Source organism: Varanus komodoensis, unplaced genomic scaffold (genome assembly GCF_004798865.1).
Source record: "Varanus komodoensis strain SLA01 unplaced genomic scaffold, ASM479886v1 scaffold2, whole genome shotgun sequence".
Lineage (NCBI taxonomy): Eukaryota > Metazoa > Chordata > Lepidosauria > Squamata > Varanidae > Varanus > Varanus komodoensis.
Genome location: NW_025335568.1, coordinates 12,021,018 through 12,044,843, shown reverse-complemented (window position 1 = coordinate 12,044,843; position 23,826 = coordinate 12,021,018). Strand labels below are relative to the sequence as shown.

The window sequence follows — 23,826 nt, the reverse complement described above, 5'->3', positions numbered from 1 at the left end:
TAGTTTAAAGTACTTTATACATTGAGTTATTTTTGCTTTAGAGGCTGCAAGTCGTGCCATAGTCCAATTCCTGGAGATCAATCAGAGTGAAGAAGCCAGTAGGGGCTGGATGTTGCTGACCACAATTAACTTGCTAGCTTCATCTGGACAGGTTAGTTCTTCATGAACAGAATCTGAGTAGTGTCTGCCCCTCCTACCTTCTAAAATGTTGTATTGTTTATCCTATATGGGGTTTTCCAACATAAGACAGAGAGACCTGCATAAGTGAAATGGGTCAAGGCTTCAGCTGAAGAAGTTGATTGTACAGGTATCTCTGAAGTGTCCTTGGTAGTAAAATACTGACTTGCCTTTCCTGTCTTATGGATACTTAACTTCTGAATGGAAAAGCATACCTGAGTTCCTCCCCTTTCCCTCTCACCCTGGACCCCCAGGGCATGACAAAAAACCTGTTAACATGTTTTTGTGGGGAGAAATGCAGAGAATTTCCCTGAAATGCCTGTCTCTGTAAGCTGCAGGTTGTATCTTGCAAAACAGAGAATTTTACAAACAGTACATAGCTGAAGGAAACCTCTTCCAGGAAAAAAAAAAGCAACAACCACCATGGTTGGAATTATAACACTCTGAAAAGTTGTGTGGCCATCTGCGTCAGAGTTATTGGCACATGACAATACATTGCTGGTTCCTTGCTGTCCCTTAAGACCCATGAGCTTATTTCATATCTTTTCTTCTACTCCAATAATCCTATCTTTCGCTTCTTCTTTATCTGTTTCTTCCAGACATCCATTCATACTTTTTCTATTCTGCTTTTTATGCATGAAGTGCCTTCACAAATCTAGTTAATAAAGGCACTGCTTTTTCATTGAAATAGCATCAGCAGTGATACCTGACATACAGCCTGCTATCAATGATGTTAAAACCCCTGGTTCCTATTAGAATTGCTGATATGCTTATTCCACATTTGAAATAAGTGTAGACTCCCAAATGCTAGGAATTAATCAAGTTTTATATCACTAACTATACAATTAAACTGTTCTTTTTTTTCCTTTTCTTTTTGGGCACTTCCTGCTCCAGCTTTCGATATTCTATTGTGGCCTTTCTGTGCTTTGTTACAGTCTAACATTTTCTAGGGAGCACTAGGTGCTATAGAGAACAGAATTGCTGTTTTTGAAGGTAAAGTGACTATAATTCTGTAACCCCGTGACAAAGAAGTTGTAAGGACAGAAACAGGAAAAAGATTGAGGCTCTGACAATAGAAAAGGTTTTTAGAAAAGAGGTGTGCTGAAGAAGGTTTTGAAGGAGAAAAGCACCCCTAACATAGGGCAGACACAGCTATTTCCTGATCTAGATTCATACGTGTTCCATGTGGACATACGGCACCTGGTGGTGGGCTGCACCATTAATTTTAGGAAACAGTGCATAAAACCAGTGCACACATTGAACTGCTTCTCCACTGCATGTCAGTTCTCTTTGTCTGGAACTAGGCTGTTATCTTACCTGAAAATAAAAGGTCAGAGAAGAGAACAAAGGAGAAGAAAGTGGCATTAGTTTGAAGTAAATATGAGCAAAAAAACTCATGTTAGAGTTTTGTTGTTGTTGTTAGTCGCGAAGTCGTGTCCGACCTATTGCGACCCCATGGACAACATTCTTCCAGACCTTCCTGTCCTCCACCAGCCCCTGGAGTCCACTCCAGCTCACACCATCTGCTTCAGTGACTCCATCTAACCACCTCATTCTCTGCCGTCCCCTTCTTTTTATATCCTACCTTTTCCTTTTTTTAAAGACCTCAGAGAGGCTCTCCTCTTCCTCTAAGCCTTATCCACCACAATGTACCCTGGTGAGGTACATTGGGCTGAGAGTCTGTGACTGACCCAAAGTCACCCAGTTGGCTCCATGGCTGAGCATGGACTAAATCCCAGATTGCCTGTATCCCAGTCCTGCACTTTAAACTACTACAGCACACTGGCTAAAAAGTGTGGTCACAAGAGGAGAAAAGAAGATAAGGAGAGGGAATTTTGAGTATTCCTCAGGGATAGAGGGATCACGTGATGCAGATTAGTAAAGAAATGAGCAATACAAATGATTGCAATACAAAGATGAGTGATACAAAGCATAGATATGGCTATTGCTTGTAGATACAAAAGTGAGGGATACTTGGAAATGTAGAGGTTAAACAGAAGGATTTCTGAAGGGAAAGAATAATATGATAAACCATAGGCTATACAGAAAAAGATCCAAAGACCTGTGGAGTATTCTGTCAAAAAGTTTTTGCTTTCAGTTTTACTGTTTGTCCCTCCCTCCTCACACTTAGCATCTTACATAGATTTGTTCTACTCTTAATATTCTTCTATTCATTGATTTTTTAAAAAAACTTAGCACTTGAGAGGTAAGAGGTTGATTCTATGTACATAGATTTGCAAAGGAACAATGGGGTTAAGATCTTTTTCTCAACTCTCTATGTTTATTTTATAACAGCTTTGCTATGAAGAAGAGCTGTGTGATCTTTACTGATGCAAATTCACAATTTTGGAACTGTAAAGCCAAGCATGTGTGATATAGTATCTTCTAGGCTAGAAAAATTGTCCAATACTCTTACAAAAATCTCCGGAAGAGCATGTCATTATGAATGAATTAATAGAATTAATTTATCAAAGAATGTAAGGTTTAAAGTTCCTTGGAAGGTAGAGCAAATTACTCCCTTGGGGGTTTAAATCATGCTGCCCCATTTTTGTGAGCTAAGATCATTCATGGCATTCTTTCTCTTGCCATTTGACAGCTGTCAGTGCAAAGCAAAATCTATTGGGAACCTGTTTGGGCAATGCTCAAGGTTAGTACTTGCCCTTCGGCAGCAGGTACTGCCCAGTTAAGGCTTCAGATTCCCACACTTGCACAATGGCAAATATCCACAGTTACTCTGCTGCTGCTAGAAAAAAACACACATCTATTTGGACACATTTTCTGTGCAAAAAATAAAGCCTTCCAGCCACTCTCAGCCCTTTGTCAATGGCTGTCAAAATGGGGGTTGTAAACCCCAGCTGTGAAGCCAGCTTTTCTAATCTATTGGAAGAACAAATGTTTAAAGTATGAAAAAGCCACTGGGAACTGAAAACAGCTCTCAGTTCTGGTGAAAAATTGCCGAATACTCTTGGTCCTGCTGCAGGGCTACAGCCTGGAAAACTGAGGGGAAAGGAGTAGGACTGAGGGAATGAACAATCCATTGGGAGTTGTTTACAGAACCACCAGCCTGCCATGGCATATTGCTAGGGTGGAGTGCCACGCTACGTGAACTTGCCAACTGGGTGAGTTTGCATGACATGACAACCCACCCTGCAGATAAGCTAGGCTGTTTGGATCATTTGTGAAACCACCCATGTTGTGCCTGAAACATTATTATTTCACTGTCCTCCAAGAGGTATTCCAGGCAACTTGGCAGCTGAAGCCCGCATATCTCCTTTTTCCACTCCAGTCATGAGTTCCTTTGCTCTTGTTGCAGCTTCTTCCTCTTCCTCTTCCTCGCTGATCACTTTTTGCAATATATCCATGGTTTGTATTTGCTACAACTCAATAGTAGCCTCTTATCAGAACATGGCCAAGGCAAGCATTCCTATTTTGACTACCCAGAACTGTGCAGTTGTGTGAAAATAACAATAATAAAAGAGAAGTGAACCGCCAACAATATGTGCTGCTTCAGTGGTGTCAGTTCAGAAAGCAAGCTTTTGAAAAAAGGGCACAGTGAAAGAAAAGTACTTGTGATCACAGCAGCGGGGAAATGAAACAGTGGTGGCCAGTGACCATTGTTCCTTAGTATTGTTTTGGCACTTGCTGGCATGGCTGGTGGTGCTTCAGGTGTGCTTGGAGAGAACAGCAATGAGTTTCTGTTGCTTTTGCTTGCTCATTCCTTCCCTGGACTTACAATGGGATTAGTTGCCTGGGTTCAGACAACACAACAAACCAGTGAAGGTCCAGGAACCCCTATTCCAAATCATGGGCTGTCAGGGCAGCTAGCTGCACACAAACAAACCATCTTGCAAGGAGTGGTTCAGGCCTGCATGGCACAAAAACTTGTGCCTAGCTGCCTGCAGTGGGTTGTCATGGCCTGCTAACCCAGTCAGTTATCCTTCTAGATAATTAGAACGCTTTCTTTCAGTTTTCAGAGGAATGGGTTTTGAGAATAGTATTTGTGACTTTAACATAAAGGTGCTAGACGTTATGCCACTGAATTCAAAATAAATTGCATTGTGTTAGAAGTACAAGATTAAAATTTGTCTTCATTTTCTTTCCTATCCAGAAAACAGTGGACTGCATGACGACTATGTCAGTGCCTTCCACACTCGTGAAATGTCTCTATCTGTTTTTTGACCTTCCACATGTGCCTGAGGTGGCTGGAGGAGCCCAGAATGAGTTGCCTCTAGTGGAGCGTAGAGCAGTATTGCAGAAAGTGTTTGTACAGGTAAATGAATTATGGTTACAGTAATAAATTTCAAATGCCTTTGTTAAAAGAGTGAGTTGGAAGAAAGGGGTTTTGGCTGTACTGGTTGCCTATAGTGCATCTCCTACCCCAAGACAAGCTTTTTACTGCCTGAAGAAGCTTCCATAATTGCATGGTGGCCTTTGGAATTTTTTAGTACCAAAACAGACTGATAGAGCAGTTCCAGGGAACTGCTTACAACTGCTTATGTGGTCCAGAGTTTAAATATTGATCCCAATACACAGAATTCTTATGGTAGTGATTTATATAAGTTTGTTATATGTTTGTTTGCTCCCTTGTTTGTTTGTTTGTTTGTTTGTTTTAGTGAATTCAGTGGCTTTTCACAGTGTTGTGAACCACCCCGAGACGTCTGTGATGGGATGATATACAAAAGTTTAAATAAATAAATGAATAAATAAATTTTGTTTCAGATCTTAGTGAAACTGTGCAGCTTTGTATCCCCGGCAGAAGAGCTTGCTCAAAAGGATGACCTGCAGCTTCTATTCAGTGCAATAACCTCATGGTGCCCTCCCTACAACCTGCCTTGGAGGAAGAGTGCAGGGGAAGTACTCATGACCATATCACGTCATGGCCTTAGCGTCAACGTAGTGAAATATATTCACGGTTGGTATACCTGTCATCCAGTTAGTGGAATATTTTTGAGTTCTAATTTATATTTATGCCAAATTATGTAATTTTTGTTAAACAGTATATAAATAAAGATGGAATTACCTATATTTCTATTTAAATACTTTGTATTAATTTTCAATCTAAAATACAACCAAAAACACTACATTAAAAACCAAAAGCATATACAGTTAAACATACAATTAAAATAATTCTTACAATATGGTGTCCCCCACCACCAGGACCAGTGATATATGTTACAAATAATTAAAAAAACTTATTCAGACATTTCAGGATATTTCCCTCTTCCAAAACTGTAATGATTCTTTCAGTGGCTCAGATCCTTCCCCCTTTTTAAAGACATACTCAATGAATACACCCCAAATATTATTAAATTTCTTTATATACCCTTTTCTCACCTGAATCTCGCATGTTAATTTGTCATTTATATTCCAAGGTTTACCTATATTTCTAAAATAAAGAGGGAGTGGGGTGACAGAGAACAAGATTTTGTAATACACTGAGCTGAGCTAGTATGAAATCCTGATTCCCTGGATCTAGAACAAATGTGTCCCACAGAATCTCCTTTCAGCTAATCTCTGTGATACAAGGTGTCATCTGTTCATCAGTTATTTAAATACTTGCTGTATGTCTATTGTTTCATGGTGATATTCAGTATCCAGTGATGATTTCAGCTTTTGATATCCACTGTTATTTCAGAAAATAGTATTATTTGCTGCATTTCACAATTGATATCTTCTGGCATTTTATACATGGAACTAGCCAAAATGCAAATGACGAAGAGGTCAGTCAGCAGTCTAGAGCAAGGGTAGGCAACCTGGTATCCTCCTGATATTTCAGATTACAATTTCCATCGGCCTTGATTAGCATGGCCAATGGTGAAGTATTTTGGAACTTGAAGCCCAAAACATTTGGAAGGCATCAGGTTTGCTACTCATGGTATAAAGTAATATATTTCATAAAAACTTGAATGTTGAGCGCAAGTTTTGAATTTTTTAAAAACTTTCTGAAACCTCATCTCAGGGTTAGACCATGGGCTAGTCATCATCCCACAATTTTGCTTCTGAAAAAGTAGGGGAAAAGACTAATTTTTCTACCTTAGCAGGCTCCCAAAATTCTCAAACTTCCAGTAAGCTCTATGAACAGATGTTTCTCACATGAATGAGAGGGTGTTTTGCTGATGTTGCAAACTCACAAGCATAGTTCCTGTTTCTCATTTATGTTTAATGTAGCATTAGCTCCTTGCAGATGCAGCTTGGCTTCCTGCTTATGTCTTACTGCGCCTTGTCTTTTCTCCAGACATTTGTAGTAGATGGAAGGCAATTAAGCCAGTGCTGTGAGGCATTATGATTCTTGACTGTTGCATCATCCATGAGAACTGTTGCTTATAGATTAATAGTAGAGCAACTATTTAAAGCAAATATTCTCCCCTGCAAGAAGCCGTCCTGAGGCTTTTGCAACAGGATGGCATATAAATATCTTAAACGAACAAATATAATGTATCTACTTGTTGTATTTGGAATAAACTGTTGGAATTAAATGATGAAATCTGCTGCCAATAGGTTGTTCAGATCAGTCTTTGCTTTTCACTTTCCCAAACACAAGCTTTCCAGTTATCACTTGCACACAATGAACTTCCTTCTAATAACTACATAGTTTGAATCAAAAATAACTAAATGTACAAATTACTTTTCTGGAATTCATTTGTTTTGAGTCTGTATAGATTATTATGATTGCTTTTTGTGTATAGTTTTTTCCTATGACACTCTGGGAGCAATACTACCAGGGAGCCCCATAGGTGAGTTATATTAGATTATCCTCTTTCAGGTGCTTTCCAGAGGTTTTGGACTTCAACTCCCATCAACCTAAGCCAGTATGACCAATGGCCAGGAATCTTGGGAATTGTAGTTCAAATGATTTGGTGAGCACCCTGGGGGAAAGACTGGATTGCAGCTTTATACCTTTTTGAACTAAGCATTTTTGATCACCAGTAAAGCATACCTGGGGGTTGTGTGATGCTTCAAGATGCTAAACAGAGTGTTTAGAACCTGTATGGATCGGGACCATTTTTCCAAAAAAAGTCTTCAAGGTTGTTGATTAGATTCTAACTCATACAAAGGGCAGGGACCAGAATTTGCAGCTGAAATGCCAAGGCAAATGGAATCAAGGTAAGTTAAGTGGTCACTGCGAATCAGAATTTCACATTGTGAGCATGCCAGTGGGGAAGGGGCAAACCTAATATAATTAATCCAGGGACTTGACATCAGGTTAAAAGAATGGACCAACTCAAAAACCTCAGACACTTGAAGTGATTGGTTTTTAAACAAGAGGACCTACCTCTTTTCAACTTTGGAAGGAAGAATGGATATTGAGTTTTGAATCAAGTTTTTATCACAAAACTGTCTTTCACTAATGGCCATTTTTCGACATGGCTTTTTTTTTTAATTGACTTGTGCAATTCTCGTCTTTCGTATTAAAAAGGCAACCTAACCAATCAGCCATAACATAATAACAGTTCTTCAGTTAGAAAGAAGGCTTTGTCTTGGTCTGGTTAGAAGGAAAGAAAAAAGAATGGCCACAGCAGAACCTTTCTGCAGAACCATGCTTTTCTGACACAGCAAGTTGGTGGCCAAAGGAGAAAGGAAGGAAACAACTTGAGGACTGAGAAAATAACTCATGGTTGGCTGGTTGGTTAGTCAGACAAACCCGGGGTAGGACAACAAGCTATGGAATAACAATGGGTTAAATAAATTGTTGGTTAGTGCAAGAGTGGGCAACTTGTACCCCAAAATAACTGAAGGGCCGTAACTCCCAGCCTACCTCCTCATTGACTGTGCTGTCTAGGGCTGATTGGAGTTGCAGGCCAAAATATCTGAAGCACCCAAAGTTGTCTTCTCCTGGATTAGTGTTATGTTTGCTATGTTGTACAGATGAAATGTCCAAAGTTCAGTTTTTGTGTGTTTCTTGATATGTTAAAAAGTGGACAGTGGGTACCTGAAGCATCTGCTTTTTCTTGTAATATGTGGAATAACCCTGTGTGAAGCATATTTACTAAGAATTGTTTAGTCAGGGTGCATTCTTAGGGCTGCTAGATGCTGTCTGGTCAGCCATAGGAAAAGGTGGAGTTCCTGTTGTGTCCTTGGAGTAATTCTTCCAGGTCACAGCAGTAACTCCTTGGCATCTCCCACCACCCTCACAGTCAGTGAGGTGGAAGACCCACTTTGGTGCAGGCTTGGCAGGGTGAGGGCTGAGAGACCGCCATTCTGCAAAGGATCTAGGCAGTGCCTCACGAAGTGGACAAAAGCATTTGGGCAGCTGAAATCAGCCACCTAGATGGCAGTTGCAGCCTCTGTGTTTCTCTCATCTTCTGTTGGATGCACATAACCTTCCAAGTTCAGCCACATAAGATGGTATCCTTTAAAAAACTTACAAGAATCGTACGATGTAAATTGCATGATAAGTTTGTGAATTTTAATATGTTCCTGGACTAATCCATGAGAACAACTGCATTTGATTCTTTAAGTATAATTTGAAAATGCTATTTCTTCACAGAAAAAGAATGCCTGTCAACATGTGTTCAGAACATGCAGCAGTCAGATGATCTTTCTCCATTGGAAATAGTTGAGATGTTCGCTGGCCTTTCCTGCTTCCTCAAAGATTCCAGTGATGTGTCTCAAACACTCCTAGATGATTTTAGAATATGGCAAGGATACAGCTTCCTCTCTGATCTCTTACTCAGGTATGCAAGTCATGTTTGGAAATCTAATTTTCTTATTTAAGTGGCATTTTTCATCTCTTAGCATGGTCTGTCTGTACATGAATAATTATAGCATTCTTTGAAGCTACAGTAGAAAAATTTAACCTTTTAACCTGTAACACAAAGACAATATGCCAACCCACAAAGTGAAACAGTACTTCATTGGGTTCTTAATAGGATTGACTCTTGCTATTCTAGCAACTATTTGCTTGATGTCTTTGATTTGCTGATACCAGATTTTGTAAATGCAAGTGAATATGCAAAGCTGCAGCATTACCTGGGACAATAGGATGTTCTTAGTGGTTAAAGCTATGAATTGCCTCTAGGACTTGGGTTGATGCGAAAACCAGCTGTTTCAGAGGTAGTGTGTTGTTTCCTTAGTATGCTTTGCTGTTATTTACTGTTTTCTGGTTTTTTAGAGACATAACTTAGACATTTCCCCACCACCACCTGGTTTAGTAGTAACAAATAAGGAAAATGTATTTATTTGTACATGGGCAGAGCTATTAAAACAGCCATCTGGTCTTACCCCTGGCTTTTCCTGAGGCAATGTTCTCAATGATGGAACCAGGACTAGAGAATCAGAGAGCTGAGCTGGTAAAGTGATCAGTACACATTTCCCCTTGTCGATCAAACTTAAAGGTCCTTTCGCAGCTTTGGATAAGAGTCCATTATTGAAACAGCTGGCTTAGAAACAGCTCCAACAGTTTCTTTGGCATTTGATGAAATAGAGGGTAACTGTCACTTCCAAACTCAAACTTGTTCTATGGATGCTTGAGAAAAAGATGGCAAATCTCCAAGTACTAGTGTTATGCCTAAAATCATCAAACAAGTACAATGAGTTGACCTTTAAATTTGCCTCAAAGGCTACAGGTTAATTCTCCTTTTTAGCATCATGATGACTTCTCCAGACAAAGTATTGTTTGTGCTTATTAATAAATGACATAGTAAAATCTCTACAATTGTAATTCAATTGCCATTTGATCCCTAAATTTCTATGGAAGCTGATAGTGTTGACTATTAATTATCTGTCTGAATCTCATGCACATATACATGCTTTTTCTGTCAGTCACTCTGTGTACTTGTTTGTGCAATGACATCCCAAATCTTAGCTGAATTAATCAGGAAAAGAATTAGAACATTTTTCTCTGGCTATCCCAGATCAACACTTCTTCAGTTAATTTAGCATGGCGCCTTAATGCACTTAGTGCTAACACGTGTGCAGTGCGTTTCTAGAAAGAAGTGCATATCTTCTTATTGAGTATTTCGGTCCATTCTAGAGTCCATTTGCTGTAGGCTCTAAACTCCCTGGACCTGTTGTTTCCTATATCCAGAAACTAGGTCCACACTGTATCTAATCTGTTTCCTGTTTATCACATTATCTGCTTAATTTAGATGTGTTTATATGCCCCTATTCTTTGATAATTTTTATAACAAGTTCCTTCATTTACAAAAAAGACAGCTCTGTCATGGAAGTGGGCCACTAATTTAGCACAGTATGATATTCACTAGTAAAGAATGGCTGTGGCCCTTCATGCTAGTTTCACAGGAAGCAAAGTCAGTTTTGCTCCCTTTGAACATCTATGATAGCTTAAACTTGAGAACATCTTTATGTTCAATGTTTTCACCTTTTCCCCTGTGCTTTAGGTTTTCTGTAGCAAAGAAATTAATGTGGGGACTTGTTATGTGAAATACAGTAAACTTCATTTGAAACTGCACATTTAAACTTGAGCAGGGTATGTTCTTTTATGCACATATATTACTTTAAACAGGGACAGTGTCCACAAGGTTTGGCTCCATGTTGGGTCTATTCATTGGAGTATTTCCTTCATGCCAGTTCAGCTGGGCCATCCTCAGCCTGTAGAACAGATGCAACCAGACCCATTCAAGGCTGCTGAGGAGGGACTTTGATGCTGACCCCCTTAAAGGGATCAGGTGCACACACAGTCTTCTTAACTCTTGGCTGAACATGACTGCTGCCCGACCATTGCCTTTGGAGTGTTACTACCCCTTTCAAATCTCCAGCCTTGACTATCTTTTGAAAGATGCTTTTTCTCTGCAGGTTAGAACAAGCAAAAGAGGCAGAATCAAAGGACGCTTTGAAGGATTTGGTTAATCTGATAACCTCCTTAACAACATATGGTGTCAATGAACTGAAACCAGCTGGTGTTACTACAGGGGCACCTTTTCTGTTGCCTGGATTTGCAGTCCCCCAGCCTGCAGGGAAAGGTGGGGTTACTCTTTCTTAATCATGTACATACTTAAGCTGACATTTACAGTCCTGGTTTTGTTTTTGCTACTTTTTCTTAACACTGGGGAAGTTCTCAGTCTTCAGATGCTTAGGTCCTGTGTGAACATGGACAGCACACATTCTCCAAGTCCATAGAATGGTGTGGGCAACTTTGCTTCATGTAGCAATCTGGAACTGAGCTTGTGGTGCCCTCTGATGTTTAGACATTTAAAATACAATACTATGGTGATAGTGTTGATTGGAATTATTCATTCCTAATGTCCATAAGACGCCATACTTGATAATATCTATATAATAACATGTTTTCTCATCTTATATGGGTCTGGAAGCATACATCCTATTTATTCTGGGTTCCACTTCCTATCCATTTTCTCCCATTTATGGTAACAGTATATTTATGAAACCAGTCAATTCTTTCAGATCTTGGAACACTCAACCATATATCGAATGGTGTCGACATAATCTGACAGAAGATTCTAAAACAAAAGTATGCATAGTCATTCTTTTATTTTTAGCATGTTCTCCCATGTCATGGTGCTGCTGTCAAAACAGTCTTAACTACCTTCCTCACCAGGTTTTGGCCTTGCCTATTAAGTGATTCATTACTAAAGGATTTTAAAATCCTATCCTTAAAATTCTCTCTTGCACATTTTTTCTTTGTTCTGTGGGAAGGGTGAGCTTGTACTATTACTTCTTTAATCTGCATGCTCAGTTCATATGCAGATATTTGCACGAGAATAGAAATGTGACTTGAATTGTATGCTTTCCTTACTATGCATGAACAATAGTATTTTTATAATGAACCCTGATTTTTATCTCTTCCTGTTTGTTGTAGGTCACAATGTGAGGAATATCCAAGCTTTTTCTGTCCTACAAAATGCTTTTTTGAAGGCAAAGACCAGCTACCTTGCACAAATTATCCTTGATGCCATCTTAAATATATATATTGCGGACAATGCCAACTATTTCATCCTAGAATCTCAACACACTTTGTCTCAGTTTGCAGAGAAAATTTCCAAGCTTCCAGAAGTACAGGCCAAATACTTTGAGATGCTTGAGTTTGTTGTCTTTAGCTTGAATTACATACCCTGCAAAGAACTGATTAGTGTCAGCATCCTCTTAAAATCCTGCACCTCTTACCCATGTAGCATCATTGCAATGAAGACTCTGCTTAAATTTACACGACATGACTACATCTTTAAGGATGTCTTCAGGGAGGTGGGACTTCTGGAAGTGATGGTGAACCTTTTGCATAAGTATGCAGCTCTTTTGAAAGATCCTGCACAGGCTCTGAATGATCAAGGTAAGTATCCCTCCCTTTCTTTTAAATGCTGATTTCTTTTTCTTCTCTCTGCCATTGCTTTTGTTGCACTATGGGAAATGCATATCTGTCTTACATAATTATAGGAAATAGAAGCTACTATTTATAAAATGTATGTAATTTCAGACTTTTGTGCTTCCAGTGACTCTAGGCAAAAGGCATTTTTTCAAATTCTGCTTAGAAAACAAATGTAGTTTTCTTCTGAATCTCAAAAGACATTAAGATTACTTCCAAGGGTAAACCACTTCTTTATAAGACCTTTTAACCTTTTAACTTTAAAAATAAAATATAAGTGTGAAATGTTAGTGTGTCATTGGATGCATCATATCTAAGATTACAATTTTTCACCTGGGTTTTTGCACTTGCAATAATTCAGGCTCAAATCACTGTTTCTGTGTCACTACTAAGCATTTATTTTTATGACATTGGTAGGCCAGGTATTACATATGATATAGTAATGACTCTCAGAATTAATGTGAGGGTTGTACGAACAGAAGGAGATTGTGACTTGGTTTGCACACAAAAATGACCCATAAAATAGCATGCGCCCCTGCCATTCTGAATCTTCTACTCTGGGTTGCCCATTGATGTGTGAACTGTATATTATGGGTTAATTGTTGGTTAAACTAAACCAGAGTTAACTAGTTGTTAGCTTAAATTTAGGATGTGTAACTCATGTTGCACAGCAAATATTAACTCATGATTTGCTGCTATTATATGAGAATGGGTGTATATGAGTGAGTGAAGGGAAAAAGTAAGAAGTGTTTTCTGTCATGGGTGATGATCAGAACTGTTTTCTAGGGGAGTCAAGAAACAACTGCTCATTTGAAGACCAAAAACAACTTGCTTTGTTGGTTATGGAGACCTTGACAGTACTGCTCCAAGGATCAAACACAAATGCAGGTATTTGGCTGCTGACTGATAAAATGAAGAGTTACACCTTTTATGTTGATATTTACCCTTGAAGTACACTTAACTCTGTATTGGTCTTTATGTTTTGTCTGATCTCTTGAGATATGGAAATGCTGTGTCAAGCAAGTTTTTGACCTTGCATATAAAAGGGTTTATTAATAGAATGCTTAATTTATTTAATTTGCTTGGTAAGATTCGCTTTTCTTAGTAACTTATTGATTGCTAGCTATAGCAGAAAATGAACTTATTTCTAGTATGGTCCCATTAAAATACTTACTTTTGTGGTTTTAAAATGCATCCTTCTTTGAGGATGCTTATTCTTTGCCCTTTGTCCATATGCTGTGGAGGGAAATGGCAAAAATGAAAACATTATTGGTCTGGATTCTAGTATATCAGACACACCTAGTAATGAATTTTCATCTGTGCCTCTTAATAATTGTAATCTATGAAAAGTTAAATCAGTAGTTTTGTCCTGTGAATGATACCATTTTGCTTCTCAGGATGCTATAGGTTTGTCAAGGGGAAAGTAACTTTTAGTGACCTACTGCTACAATCTAGCCCTTATTTACTTTGGTCATAAGTTGTTATAATTTTCATTCACAAATATAGGCAGGAATTCTGGATTAGTAATGTGATACTGCTTTAACTTTTCCCCTTCCTTGGATTGTGTTGTGTGCATGCATGCTGCACTACCGTTGTGATATTTTACAGAGGGCTTGTGAACCTAACCTAAATAATGTCTACCAAATACTGGCAGGCAGAGCTGTGGCAGAAGCTGTCAGTTCTGGAATGAAGCTGGAATGGAATGTGGTAGATTGAGGGCAAACGAAAGGGAAACATGGTGTTTTGGAAACAGAGTCTTGAAGAAACTGGTGGTCATACATGGAGATTGGCATTTTTACTTAGCTAGCTTTGCATCTCCCCACTGTTGAATGGAGAAGAGGCTGAGGCCTGTCCTTTTAGCATGGTTATGAAGATGTTTTTACGGAACTATGCCCTCTCTGGAGAAAGAAATTTGCATGAGGTCTTTCGTATGACTTTCACAATTTTAATAGGTACTGATAATTATATCAGAATAATTATTTCAGATTGATGATTTTTTTTACCTTGGATGTTTAGTTCTGCTGTTCATGTCTAAATTTGTGGAGTGGGGAGAGCATAATGAATGGAAAGAAACAGGAAAGGAATTCAAAACAAATGCAGTAGTGCTCCAGAAATAATATAGGAGATGTAATAAAAAGATGATTCATTGCTTAGTAGTAGTATATATCCTTAACAGGAAAAACTTTCAAGTTAATGTGATACTTGTTTTGTGGAAGCCACTCATTTTATAACAAATGTCCCTTAAGTGTCACTCTTGGTATTGTTTTGCATTGCATCAACAATGCAAGTTACCACAGTGGTCATAACTGGAAAGCGTAGACAGTTCCAAGTATCAGTAAAAGGCTCTTGCTCCTGTCCAACACTGGATGCTGGATATAAATTCTGGCTTAATCTTGTGAGTGATCTAAATTGTCTACTTGGTAGCTATGGTTTTTGATCAGGGAGGGTACCTGTATTACTGTGACAGGCAGAGAAATCTGTGACATTGCAGGTTGGACATGCCAGGTGAGGGGATGGGGAGTGTGAGATAAGTTCTTCTTCCTTCTAGTCCTGTCCTTGACCAAAGGGACTTGGGCTGTTCTGTTCTGTTTATCCACAGGCCTTGTGCTGCTTTTTCTGTTTGGTATGAAGGAAACCAAACAGGCATCCAATAATATATCGCACTACTGCATCCTAGGCAAGGTATGGATCATGTGACTTAGTCTACAGTACTCGCTTGATGCTGAGAGATTCAACCCAGTTCTATTGTTTAACTCCTCTTTTCCAAAGTACCCCAATTCTTAGTGTGGATTTATCATACCTTCTGAAGGATCTTTGCCATCAAAGCAATATCCTATTAGGTCTGCAACCAATTGTGTGCAAACTGGTCAGAGAGCCAGCACAGCTGAGAAAATGGTATAGACAGGGTTTTTTTTTTTTTAAATAAACAGATAAATAAAACTCTGCAGGAATATGCACAACCAGCATAGGCTACAGTGGCATCTCTGTTTTCTTGAGTATAAAGCAACTAACGGAGGGTAGTGGCTTTTCCTTCAACTTTTGACAAGGTAATTAAATCTGGTCTGTGCTTATTCAGAATAAGTAAATTATCAATATTGCCTAGAGACTGCTCCCTCATCCAAACAGTGATGGAGGACCTGAAGATGCCCATTGACAACCTTGTTGTCTGTAACCACCATTCCTAAGGATGTTGATGTCCCACTCTTATTCACCCTGATTTAACTCTCAGGAAAGTCAGGATCTCCAGTCTCTTCTATCTCATCTGTATTTGCCAGAACTTCCCTTTTATAGGTAGACGACCATATAAGGATCCATAGTAGACCAACCCAGAGCCTTCCTTAAACTAGCAACAGGGTATGTATTTGTTGCTGACACCAGTCTGTGCTCTGCTCCATTCTTGGTGAGGGCAATGATATTCAGACACTTTTTTGACTTCAGGCAGAACATCCTCCTATTCTGAATTAACTTCAGTTTACTTCAGAAACACTCACCAATTTGAAGAGGAGGCTCTCAGATATGTTTTCACAGAGACTAAGGACAAACACAAGGCTATGCCCAGTCCCCAAAGGAGGAGAATACAAGACAATCCAGAAGTAATTATCCTTTCAAACTAATGGAAGCCCTCTTTTTGTTGGAAATTCCAGGAGTAGCAAGTTGGATGCCTCCATGACACCAAACAAGAAGGAATTTTCACAATATATGACCAGTGTTCCATTTTAATAGAAGCAGTCTTGGCCCGTAATCCATGGCTCTATTGTGGATGAAGCAGCTGACTTGATGTGCATTACTGAGATCAGGGTGTATGATCAATAGAGGGAATAGATCAATCTCAGATGTGTCTCCCTGAGCACTCAGTGCAGCATCAATATAGCCTTGAGGGGCAAGGTTGCCATGGGTTATAAGGATTTTATCTTCCTGTCTGGAAAAACTGTTCAGGCAGGTGGGGATTTTAAGTACCTGTATCTACTGCTGACTCTTACGGACAGCTTGAGCATCCTGGTATTGTACTAACCACCCAGTTGCCCAGCAGTCTGTCCACCTCAGCTGCCAGTTAGTCTCAGATTTCGTGTTGGGGCTCTCTGGATTGTGAATCTGTAGAACCGCAACACTTATGCTGAGACGGCCTTGTTGGGGTCGTGTGGGACTTCATGACCACTATGACAACCATGAGACTGTCCAATCAAGTCATTGGCCTGACACATAAGACAGGGCATAATTAGGTCCAGTGCAGCAGTAGGAAGAATATAGACCTTTCACTGATACATTTGTGGGTGATTTGGAGTAGATCACTAAAGATTTTTGATCCCAAATTATTTAACAGTAGTAGAAGATTGCAGAATTCTAATAAGGAATAAAGTAACTACTACCTTCTGTACCTAATTCTCTTCCATACCTGACTAATGGCATCTCTGAGTTGACAATTATTACAGACATTTGTGACAGTGTACACCAGAAGATAATGTGTTTAGAGTGACTTAGTGATATTGCAGCTATTGCTCTGTAACTTGTCTTCTTTCTAGGTATCTTCAGGGAGTTTGGTGGAGCAAGATGTGTACATAACATAGTCAAATATCCACAATGCAGGCAGCAAGCACTGATGATAATCCAGCAGTTGGTATTATCACCAAGTGGTGATGATGACATGGGTACCCTTTTAGGATTAATGCACTCTGCTCCACCTACTGAATTGCAGCTGAAGACTGACATATTACGGGTAAGTGCAGTAATACAGAATTAATGCTTTAAAAAAATGCTGTTGTTGCAGTTTTAAATACTGTAATCACATCTTTACTGCTTTTTGCACATTTTTATCCAGAAAACCAGGCTAAAAGTCCAATAGAATAATCTGAAATTGGTTGTGTGTGTCCTGAACTGGTGTTGCTGCTTGAGCTTGTGAATAATAAATATAAGTGAAACATTATGTATTTAAAAGTTTTAGGTGCAGGAAATCGAGCTCTTACAGCTTCTCTGAAAAATGTAATTTAGACTAATGAAGCTTCCAGAATTTTTATAGACAACATCTTTCATTGCCTTAGTGATCTGCTAATTAGGATGTATTTGCTAGCATACAGCAGATATGGCCTGCAGCCATTTCCCATTCATCTTGTCTGTCTGAATATCTTCTATATTGCATTTTCTTTGGTTTCACAACTTTATATGGTTCACAGAATTGCTATCATGTATTTGATTAATTTTCTAAAGTTTTTGTTAAAGCAAAATTGATACAAGATAAATGTTGTGAAAGACAAAGTATGGTATAAATTCTCTATGGTGATCATCCTCATGCATTACAAATTTGTTCCTAACTTCCTGAATAAGCTGTAACATAATTTCACCATTTTATTTCTGCGGGCCATATCTGCTGTATGCTAGATTTGTGCTCTTTTTTGACCCAGGTTCCTAAAGCATCAATTGTTGAACACAAAGTTTCCATTGAAAACCATCTAATTTAAAAACTAAAGCCATTATTAAAAAATGGAAAAGTAAGAGGTATATGCTTGTGATGGGAAGAAGAGTTCTAACTCTGAATGTTTGTACCTGGTGTTGGACACACAGACTAAAGATTCTGATGTCCATCCTTTGACTGTGGATTCTCTATCTGAGCAGTTGGAAGTGATTTGGAATGTGGTGCTGAGGGCTACCAGGGTTTAGATATTACATGTAGGAGTATGTTCCATATTCAGCCACATTTGTGCAAATGGATTCTGCAGGAGTCCTCCAAGAAAAATATGCAGCATGACCCTAAAACCAATCTGTAATGTGGTCAATGTATGCCAATATTTAAAAAGAGAGTCAAAAAATTTCAGGCTAGCTTTTTAACAGAGAGCCCTAGGGCTATTGGGCAGGATAAACATGTATTAAATAAATAAATAAAATATATAAAATTATTAAGCATATGGAAGGACAGGTCTCATTTTGAAGAAGAATCAACATGGCTTCTGCAAATGTAACAGAAAAGAGGAATAAGTAAGTGGTCCTTTTTGGAATGGATGAATATAGGTAGTACTGTAGATCCCAAGGATCTTTATGGGACTGGTGTTTTTTAACCTAATAGATATTTGGAGTGAGTGGTAAGGTTTGGTGGTAAGGTTTGCTAACAGCACCAAATTATTTAGGCAGCTGAAACAAAGGACAGTGAAAAGCTACAAAAGGAAGAAATGGTATGTAAAATGCTAAATACAAATTAAGCAAGTGTAAAACGATGCACATTTGGTGGGGGAATCCTAATTTACATATATGTTACTGGGATTTGAGCTGGTGGTAGGTAGATGGGAAGGAAAGGATCATGGGATGGTGGTAAATAGCCTGAAGAGCCAGCTGAGTGTGCAGCTGCTATGTAAACAGATTCCGTTCTTTTGGGATCATTAAGAAAGAACTGAGAAGGAGGAGGAGGAGAAATTAATGCATTGCTTCCCACCACAAAAATTGTCCCAAATCAATTTACGCATGTCATACAGTAATCCATGCTTAATGTAACTGGAAGAATAAAACACACTCAAGAGCCAGTGTGGTGTAGTGGTTAAGAGCATGGGACTGGGACTCAGACGACCTGGGTTCGAGTCCCCACTCGGCCATGGAGCCAACTGGGTGACTTTGGGCCAGTCACAGACTCTCAGCCCAACCTACCTCACAGGGTTGTTGTTGTGGGGATAAGATGGAGAAGGAGATGTAAGCTGCCTTGAGCCCTTTGTAGGAAAAAGGCAGGATATAAATCCAAAAATAAATAAATATAAATAAATGAATAAATAAAATAAAATCAATATAAACCACAATTAGCTCAAAAATAGAAACAAAAATGAATACCAACCCCACTCCCACTGCCAAAAAAATACGATGAAAAGTGCCAATCTACAAATACACAAAATCTTTTCCAAGTCACAACAATCACAAAAGCAACGCACGACAGGCCAAAACTAATGTCCAGATGCCTGGGAAAGCAAGTTGCCTTTGCATGAAGCCAAAGTGTACCCTCTAGCCCTCTAGACAGTGTACCCTCTAGACAAGCTTCCTGGGGGAGAATGTTCCGTAAACATGTGATTACCATAGAAAGATTTATTCCCATATTTATACCTCCTGAGCTTCTCTTGGAGAGGGCACATAGAGATGGGTATCTGACATTAATCCTAGGGACTTACTAGGTTCATATGGAAAGAAAGAGTTTACTTATAAGTAAGGGGAAGACGTGATAGAAGTGCATGAAATTACGCATGGTTTGGAGAAAGTGCATAGGGATAAGTTTTTCTCACCTGTTGCCATTAGGTTTCTGGTGATGAAGGAGATATTACTTCATACTGTGCTGCCACAAAATGTACTGATGAATACCAGCTTGGATAGCTTCATAAGAGGATTATACAAATAGATGGAACATGAGACTGTTAGTAGTTGATAATTACTGTGGTCATATATTGCACCTTGGGATCAGACACAATATGCACCTGAATATGCTTATAATAGGCATCTGGAGAACATGAGCAGAACATGAGCAGAATGCTGCTATTGCATTCATGTCTTGATTTATGAAATTCCCATTGGTATCTGGTTAGCCACTGTAGGAATAGAACTGGGTAGACTGTCTGATCCAGTGTGGCTTCTCTTATGTTCCCCAGCTTAAGAGGATGTCAGCTTACTCTGCCTGAATTTGGACTGCATTGGTGGAGGAAGCTTTCTTGAATTTGTTTTAGTTTGTGTGCTTCTGTTTATTTTTGATGTTTTGCGATGAATGAATCCTGCACACTTGAGCATAGATAACTCTGTGTGTGTGTGTGTGTGTGTGTGTGAGCGAGAGAGGGAGAGGGGTGGGGGGAGAATCTTTGTTTTCCAAGTTCACAGCTCAGAAATGTTTTATATTGATGCAAGAAGCTTGACTAATAGTCATGTGATTTGTCCAAGGAAAGTTTAGAAATCTTTGGCATTACAGCATTTAGAATTGTTCGTCTCCGTGGTGTCCTGTTTATTTTGACTTGTTTAAATATCCATGTAGGCCCTGCTGTCAGTACTGAAAGAGAGTCATCGCACAAGAACTGTTTTCAGAAAAGTTGGCGGATTTGTGTATGTCACATCATTACTCGTTGCCATGGAAAGATCCTTGTGCTCTCCACCTAAGAATGGCTGGGAGAAAGTGAACCAGAACCAAGTGTTTGAACTGCTCCACACTGTGCTGTGCACCTTGACTGCAGCCATGCGCTACGAGCCGGCCAACTCACACTTCTTCAGAACAGAGATCCAGTACGAGAAGCTGGCTGATGCTGTGAGGCTGCTTGGCTGCTTCTCCGACTCCAGGAAGTTAAGCCCTTTGAATATCTTCCCCTCAAATACCCAGCCCTTTCAAAGGCTGTTGGAAGATGACCTCATCTCCATGGATTCTGTGTCACCCACTTTAAGGCATTGCAGCAAACTCTTTATTTACCTCTACAAAGTAGCTACAGACTCTTTTGACAGGTATGCTTCATAAAGTTTGGGGTAGAACCCCAAATATGTGGTTATTTGGGAATATAATATCTCATTTATGATTCCTTAGTGGATTATTCCTTGGTGATGATTCCTTAGTGCATTTTTCACTCTTACTTTCCTTCGAGATTGACAACTGCCAGCCCTTCGTTTTTGAAATTCTGGTTGTTTAATGTCTGTGCTATTGCAAAATCAGCATACAGAGAAGGAATTAGGGTTGTTCAGAGGATCTACAGTATAGGCAAAGAAAGATAGGGCTCTTGCACCTTCAAAAGTTGTATCAAAGGGGAATTTTAGCTAGTTAAGAAGTTGCTAACTCCAAATGCCTGTCATCTAGGCAACTTTTAAAGGCATAAATCTAAGCAACTTTTAAAGCTCTCTTTGCATATTACCCTAACAATTTGCCATCATTCATTAATAACATTTGAATCATTCAAATAAAGCTATTAAAGTTAAGATATTTTATTATGTAGTATTTTTCTTTAGTTTTCATTCTGTTCTGTAACTTAGATAATGCTATTAAATATGAACTTATAATTTTATGTATGATTTTACATGCACATAGAATTAAAGAACTTTTTAAAAGATCATTACACTTTTAATTCATATATCAACATACTGAGAAGCTAATAATATGACTATGAACCAAACAGATGAATTTAAATATAACATAGCCTACAGTTTGCTACAATTTTTCATTACCTTCCTTTCAGTGCATAAGTTGAACTTCTAACTTTTTGATGCTATTATGAAACCTTAACAGCTCTGTTGCTTTTGGGAAAAAGTGGAATAGCGAGTATCTCTCACCCATGATTCCTTATATTACATAAAAGTTTTTTTATCTTGACTTTTCATTCACGTTTCAACAATAATTTAAATGTTCCCTGCAATTCTTAACTACTCAGTGATTTTAATGTTGTTTTTATAATATGTATTACTTTTGTGATTTTTTTGGTTCTGACCAATATTATTTTCAGATTTCTAATGGATAGAATTGGGTGATACTGTCTGGTACTGGATAATAATGCCTATCTTATTTTTCATTGTCTTTGCTTCTTCTCTCCTCAACCACATTTATTTTTTTCAGATATTATATTAGTCCAGCAGATGAAAAATTAATCATATCTGATTATATTATCAGTTTGGCTGTCTGTTATTAGTCCTTATAACTGCAAGGTTTATTTGAAGATGCCAGGCTTCATAGAAGCAGATTGTTTACAACTCAAACTAATAATTTCCCCTAGAAATGAAAGAGTTACTTTTAAAAAACAACAGCACTACCTGCTTTGTATGTCTTCATTTTTACTTCATGTGTTCTTTGTCCTTTGTTCTGGCTAATTCTGCAAAATGTATTTCTATGGTGAAACTGTGAAACTAACAAAGCTTCCAACCTCTTGTTTTCTTTTCTAACCTCTCTATCCCCTCCATGTCTGTTTTGTCTGTAGTCGTGCTGAACAGATCCCTCCTTGCCTGACAAATGAGTCTTCTCTCCCCTCTCCCTGGGGCACACCAGCATTGGCCAGGAAAAGGTACTGATCCTTTTTAAGAGAAGTCGCACAGTCTGCTGGCTTCACCTCTTTGTTGGATGTATTTTGTTACTTTTCTCAGAGTGATGTCTATTATTGTCTTTCTGTGTTCTTGAAGCATTGTGAATTTACTGGCAAGTTAGCAAATTCACATTTACTTTAGTGCCATTTTGGAATACTCGTGCAGGTATGATAGGACATTTTATACCCTACTGAGCATTAAGCATATATTCCGAATAAAGGAAGAGAAGAAGATATTCCAGTAGGCACCTTGAGTGAATTGTGTTCAACCAGAACACACTGTGTTGATTGCCATAGGAGAGTGAGCCATCATGCTTTTCTTATGGTGAAATGAAGTTTTTAGGGCATTTCCTCCATTGTGGAACATTGTGATGGTAGAGTTGATAGCAACATTTCAGACTGCACAGCGGATATAAATAGACTGGATGAGGGTCATATAGTGTATCTTTTACAACTACAGGAAGTTATACTTGTTTGCACATGAGACTATGTATGGATTGAGATAATCAGGTCAAAAGGGTTTACATCTTCTATTGTGCAAAGAAGTTATGACTGTTCAAAACTCTGGAAATCGTATGAGACATATATTCTGATGAATTGTAGAGATCATAGAAGCCTACTTTCTGCATGTGTGATTCTGTATAGATTCAGACTGGTATAAAGGACAGAATAGTATCCAGTGCTGTCAAGCTCTAGAGCTGTTACGGTAATGTAAATGAATGGTAATGCAATATCATCAGACTTTCTAGGCAAAGACAAAAAGCAGTCATTTGCCACCACATGTTGGTGGTAAATCACCACTTTTGCCCTTGCATAGCAAGTCTTAAGGATGTTATACTGGCATTGCTTTATGCCAGCTCAAGATAATTAGTGTTGTAACAGCTGTGAATACTACACTTGGATTTTGACCAAGGAGAATGACTTCAGGTCTCAGCTTGGGCAGGAAGCTTGCTGTATGACCTTAGGGTAATTTTGCAGGAATAGTGTTGAGATAAAAAGGTATGTTGGACTGGTCATGAATGCTTCTGGAAAGAATAGTGCAATAAACATGAAAACTATCCATAGGAAGTCTTTTACTGGGTGTGTGTGTCTTCAGTCTGATCTTCTTGCTAATTTTGGGTAATGAGTACAATGAGAATAATGATGCGGCTATAAATACTTTTCAAAATCTCCTATTTTGTCAGTTATTAGTTCACCATTAAGTACCCTACCATCATGTTGTCAGGTTTGCTGGTTTGACATGGTTGACAGATGTGGAAAATTGCATTTGGGGAATTTCTCTGGCAGTTGAATTTAGTTCCTTCCAAGTTACTGTCCTTGAGCAGAGAATGTAGTTTGTTAAGATTGCTTAAAGAGCTTAGCATTTTAACAATA

At 38.7% G+C, this 23,826-nt stretch overlaps 1 protein-coding gene across 5 annotated transcripts in view; it reads left to right on the top strand.

Moving 5' to 3' along the window:
• The window catches only part of WDFY3 (WD repeat and FYVE domain containing 3), a 152,765-nt gene that overhangs the window by 43,171 nt on the left and 85,768 nt on the right, over nucleotides 1-23,826 (top strand). For 4 of the 5 annotated variants that reach the window (XM_044428213.1, XM_044428210.1, XM_044428211.1 and 1 more), the window contains 10 exons: nucleotides 42-151; nucleotides 4,286-4,447; nucleotides 4,897-5,089; nucleotides 8,666-8,852; nucleotides 10,933-11,099; nucleotides 11,957-12,424; nucleotides 13,244-13,345; nucleotides 16,978-17,171; nucleotides 20,439-20,896; nucleotides 22,351-22,434. In XM_044428213.1, the coding sequence (XP_044284148.1) occupies nucleotides 42-151; nucleotides 4,286-4,447; nucleotides 4,897-5,089; nucleotides 8,666-8,852; nucleotides 10,933-11,099; nucleotides 11,957-12,424; nucleotides 13,244-13,345; nucleotides 16,978-17,171; nucleotides 20,439-20,896; nucleotides 22,351-22,434 (2,125 nt within the window). The remainder of the gene's footprint in view (nucleotides 1-41; nucleotides 152-4,285; nucleotides 4,448-4,896; nucleotides 5,090-8,665; nucleotides 8,853-10,932; nucleotides 11,100-11,956; nucleotides 12,425-13,243; nucleotides 13,346-16,977; nucleotides 17,172-20,438; nucleotides 20,897-22,350; nucleotides 22,435-23,826) is intronic. The other variant, XM_044428214.1, reaches the window with a different exon arrangement.